Source organism: Poecilia formosa, unplaced genomic scaffold (genome assembly GCF_000485575.1).
Source record: "Poecilia formosa unplaced genomic scaffold, Poecilia_formosa-5.1.2 Scaffold561, whole genome shotgun sequence".
NCBI classification, from domain to species: domain Eukaryota; kingdom Metazoa; phylum Chordata; class Actinopteri; order Cyprinodontiformes; family Poeciliidae; genus Poecilia; species Poecilia formosa.
The window spans coordinates 152,455-157,454 of NW_006800500.1; the positions used below are offsets into that span (position 1 = coordinate 152,455).

General features: G+C 44.7%; 1 protein-coding gene across 1 annotated transcript in view; it reads left to right on the forward strand.

The window, feature by feature from the left end:
• Positions 1-746: 746 nt before the first annotated feature.
• LOC103129650 (dickkopf-related protein 1) overlaps positions 747-5,000 on the forward strand; it is a 4,332-nt gene continuing 78 nt past the window's right edge. The window contains exons 1-3 of the mRNA XM_007540821.2: positions 747-2,038; positions 3,879-3,987; positions 4,054-5,000. The exon at positions 4,054-5,000 is cut by the window's right edge and continues 78 nt beyond it. Coding sequence (XP_007540883.2) covers positions 1,916-2,038; positions 3,879-3,987; positions 4,054-4,367 — 546 coding nt within the window. The 5' untranslated portion in view covers positions 747-1,915 and the 3' untranslated portion in view covers positions 4,368-5,000. The remainder of the gene's footprint in view (positions 2,039-3,878; positions 3,988-4,053) is intronic.

Here is a 5,000-nt window from a genome sequence, read left to right on the forward strand (position 1 = left end):
GGAGCCTCCAGCTACATTAGCCTGACAGAGCAGGTGTTCTGAGCTGCTGATAATGACCAGACCAGAGGAGGACCGGCTGTAGAACTCGATCACAGCAAGTTCTTCATCTGCTCTTCCTCTGCAGGTTCATCTGCAGAGGAAGTGGGCGGGGCCAAAGGAAGATGCTTCTCAAAGGCTGCACCTGATTGGATGAACAAAATCAAGTCAAAATGATTGGCCGAACATGTCATCATAGACGTTTCTCAGTGACTACAAATTTAACATCTGTTAATTAAATTTCAAAATAAGAGCAACCACTGTTTTAATAAGTTATTGTAGAGATTTTTCAGAGATATCTATAAGTAGTGAAGGCTAAATATTAATGAAATGGTGAGTTTCATTTCTTTAATGAAATTAACTAAATATACAAAACGTAATCAATCAATCATTAATCAAATTTTATTTGCACAGCACATTTCAGCAGCAAGATATGCAGCATATAATTAATCAAAACATCACATTAAGTCGATGAGTAACTGACTATGTTTCAAATAAACTCTAATCAGGTGGGTTTTAGTCTGGATTTAAAGGCTCTCGGTGTTTCAGCTGTTTTACAGTTTTCTGGAAATTTGTTCCAAATTTGTGATGCATAGAAGCTGAATGCTGCTTCTCCTCATTTGGTTCTGGTTCTGGATGCAGAGTAGAACCAGAACCAGAACCCGAGGGGCTTGGACGGTTGGTACAGCAATAACAGATCTTTAATGTGTTATGGTGCTAAACTGTTCAGTGATTTATAAACTAACAGTATTTTAAAGTCTGTTTTCTGAGCTACAGGGAGCTACAGGTGTAGGGACTTTATAACTGGTGTTATGTCTCCATCTTCCTGGTTCTAGTCAGAACAACAGCAGCAGCTTCTGGATCAGCTGCAGCTGGAGGATTGATTTGTTTGTCAGACCTGTGAAGATGCCGCTATATGACCAGCCATCACACTAACAACAGCGTGTATATTTTGCAGTAAGGTTCAGTAAATGTGTGTGTGTGTGTGTATGTGTGTGCGTGTGTGTGTGCGTGTGTGTGTGCGTGTGTGAGAGAGTGTTGGGTGTGTGTTACAATGTTGTTGCTTTAACAAGATTAGATTGCAAGCTAACATTACGTCAGGCTTTACTCAGGTCAAAGGTCAAAGGCAGGAGTTTGGGAGAAGTAGAGCCTCAGTTTCATTCTTTCATCTCTGAGTCCAGAAGGATGGACGGATGTCAGATTTTCTCTCTGATCCTGTTCTTTCATGAAATGTTTTCCAGTTTTTTTGAGCTAATTTAAATCAGTTTGTGTTTAAATCTGGAGATTAAAGCAGCTTCCTGTAATCCCATCTAAGCTCCGCTCCTTTCTTCTTCTTCTCTGCTGACAGAAACAAACTTCCTCACTCCGTTAGAAGAGCTCTTGAGGTTTAAATCTGTTTTCATCATCGGTTAACTCGGCTTTAATCGCCCGCAAACAGCCGCACATCCGCCGCCGGAGCGCCGCAGCTCCAGCCTGATGAGTCGCCATGGTGACCTCAGGACCACATGAAGGGAAAACCACACACGCCTTCAAACGCAGCAGCGCTACCTGCTCGGCTTCCCAGGTGTGTTTTAATCTCTCTGCGGTCTCTGTGGTGTCGGGTTTCAAACGGCCGCCTCACCTGAGGCCTTCCAGGAAGGAAGCGAAGGCGGCGCTGTCCCGCCGACTGATGCGGTCGAGCTTCAAACGCCACGCCAGACTTCTGAGGCTCTGCCGGCTCAGCGGAGATGGATCAGAGGTAGCGCAGCGCTATAAAACCCCACGGCTCCTGAAGGCAGCACAGCACTCACCTGGCTGGCTGGGAGAGAGGAGGAGAAGATCTTGAGGAAGAGGAATAGAGCCTGAGGAAGAGGAGTGTTTTCAGAGGAAGCTTGGGCTGATGGATCACAGGATGTGGATCTATCGCAGCTTCCTGTGCGCGTCGCTGGTCTGCGGTTTGGCGCTGGACTCCAACACCATCCGGTCGTCCAAAGAGGCGGTGCTGCAGAGCGCCGAGCAGCAGGTGAGGCTAAAGTATTCACACCCCCAGCCTGAAAACTCTTCCTCTCCTCCTCCTCTTCTCTTCCTCCCCTGTCGGTTGAATCAAACTGAGGAGTTTCTGCTAACGCTAGCTGCCCGATAATCTGCTGTCAGTTTATCTTACTGTTCTCTGTCTTTATATTCTCTGACTCCTCATTTCTGTATTTTATCATTTGAGGTAAAAATTGATTAAACATTCATCTAATGATGCTGAGAATCTCAGATAAAATACATCTGCAAATAAACAACAGAAATTATCTTTTTCTTTTGTGGTTCTGCAGTCCAGACTCGTTTCTTTCCTGCTGTAAGATCCGGCATTGAGACATTTTAAAATGATTCGGGTCCAATGTTCTCAAGATGCAAATAAAACAGAGAGAAAACGGAGATGAATCAATTAATTTAAGGAAAACCCTGAGAGATTCACCCAGCTTTCAGTATGTGAAGCTTTTATCTTGTGTTTTCATGGATTTGAGCAGGAAAAGCTGCTAAACTCAAAGGATGAACCAGTTTCTGTTTGATTCATGATCAAAGATCCAGTTTTAGACTCAAAGTTTAGTCATGAAGGCTCATTTAAAGCAGGAGTGTCCAAACGTTTAGTCCCAAGGGCCAAAATCAACCAAATACAGAAATTAAAAGCAGATCTGAAGAACCAAGGTGAAATTTAGAGTGTAAGTCAATGAGGATGTGTTTCCAGTTACTATGGCAACCAAAGGAAAGCAGAATGCTTGGAAAAGATGATCATCGTGTGTCGCATTAAGTCAGCATCTTTGTCAGTAGATTTTAATTTAAAAGTTTTGGTTTTGTCCTTATTTATTTTAATTTGGATTAAATCTAATCCACTTTGAACAGCTGTGATCTGGAGAAAATCCCACAGATGAAACAGATTCAGAGTCAGAGGAGATTTTAGCTCCAACAACGTTAGACGTCATTTTAAATGTTTATTTTTAAAGCTCGTTTTCCAGCCAACGACCCAAAAACATTAAAAACTCATTTTAACTTTAATCAAGCCAGCTTTTGTTTGGGGTTTCTGTTTAGCTTTCCTAGCTTAACGTGTCTTAGCTCAGGTTTAGCTTAGCTGAATATATCTTAGCTTCATCTACTTTTTCCAGTTTTTTTCCTTTTCCTAACTGAGCCTCATTCAGCTCAGCTTGTTAGCTCAGTGTTTCCTACTTCACGTTTTCTAGCTTTGTTTGGTTTAATTAGTTAGCAATGTTGGTTCGCTAAACTAAGCTTAGTTTATTTAAGTTTGATTGGTCTTTTGTGTCCCTAGTTTACCTTTTCTAGTTAACATGCTTTAGTTTAGCCTCGTTAACTCAGTTTATCCTATGTTTGCTCTTCATGACTTGATTTATTTGTCCTTATTTAGAAAATCTTAGTTTTTCTAACTTTGATTTTTTTAAATTGGTTAACATAATCTTACCTATTTTTCCAAGTTCAGCTAAATTCTGTTGTTTCAGTTAGCAACTTGTAATTAGGCCAGTGTTTATCCTACCTTTCCATTACAGATCTTTATTTATTTTGGTCTGTTTTAGTTTTACTTTCCCCCACTGCCATTCTAATTTAGCACATTTTGTAACTTAATTTAGGTTAGCTCATATTATTTTAGCTTCCATTAGCTCATTTTAGCCTAGCTTAGCTTAGTTGATGCTACTTTTCCTCATGTAAGCTGATTTTCTGTCCAGATAAAAAAAAAGTTTACTTATTTTTAGCAGCTCATCGGTTGATTTACATCCAAAGCAGACTGTTAATCAGCGACCTGAGCTGCTGAAGCCGTATGTTTCCGTCATCAGTCGATATGCTGACGATGCGCTTCTGTTCTCCAGAGGGGAGGCTGCAGTAACAGAGCTCAGAGGAGACACTCCAACACCAACCGACAGCTGGACCGACAGCAAGTCAAAGACAGAATCACAGACAGCTTCAACAGAACCAAAGGTGAGTTTCTGGACTCCAACTCCCAGCATGCCCTGTGGCCCCGCTCTAACGCCTAGCATGTTTTAGCTCCAGAGATGTCGAGCTGCGTCCGATCCGGGGACTGCGCCGCCGGGCTCTGCTGCGTCCGGTACCTGACCGGGAAGCGGTGCCAGAGGATCCCGCTGGAGGGCGAGGCCTGCCTGCTGCGGGGCGCCACCAAGCGCCGCCGCAACCTGGGCCGCTGCGACTGCGCCGCCGGGCTGGCGTGCGCCGCGGCGGGCGGCGCCGACCAGACCAGCAGCAAGCGGCAGGGTGTCTGCGTGGTCCGGTCCGGACCGGCCCAGAGGAAGACCAGACACTCCGGCCGGAAGAAGAAGAGGACGGCAGAGCGGAGCTGCTGAAGGAACTGAGCCGCGGCTGGGGTCCAAACTGAGGCCTGGGGACCGTGACCGGGCCCTCCATTCAACCTTATGGACACTGTCTTCTTCTCCTCTTTAGGGAAAACCCAATAAACGTTCACATGAGCGGCTCAAAAAAACTGGATCAGAACTCAGAGTGGACCCAAATACCTGATCTGGTTCTGACTTCATCTCCCTGCAGCAGTCTGCAGGCGATCTGGTCCAACATGGCAGAACCTGAGCTGAACCAGAACCTTTTGGTTCCAGACGGACCGACCCATAAAGCCTTTCTTCTGTTTCCAGTTAGCATAAACTAAGATGTTCTGATCCGGATTAAACACAGTGGTTCTGTTCTGTTCTGTTCAGCAGAACGGCTCCACTCTAGCATCAGCCCGGTTCTGGTTTTGCTGACCTGTAAATCTGCAGGTCGGACCCAGAAAGGAAACCGGAACCAGAACCTCGGGTCCAGGCTGAAACTGTGGAGGGAACTGTTCTAAAACCTCCAACCAGAACTCAGCTGGGGGTCAAAGGTCACCATCTGAACATAAACTGAGAACGTTCATCCCGGTTTCAGATGAACAAATCGAGGTTCTGGTGGTATCAGGGATATTTTCCTGTCATTCAGAGGTCAAAGGT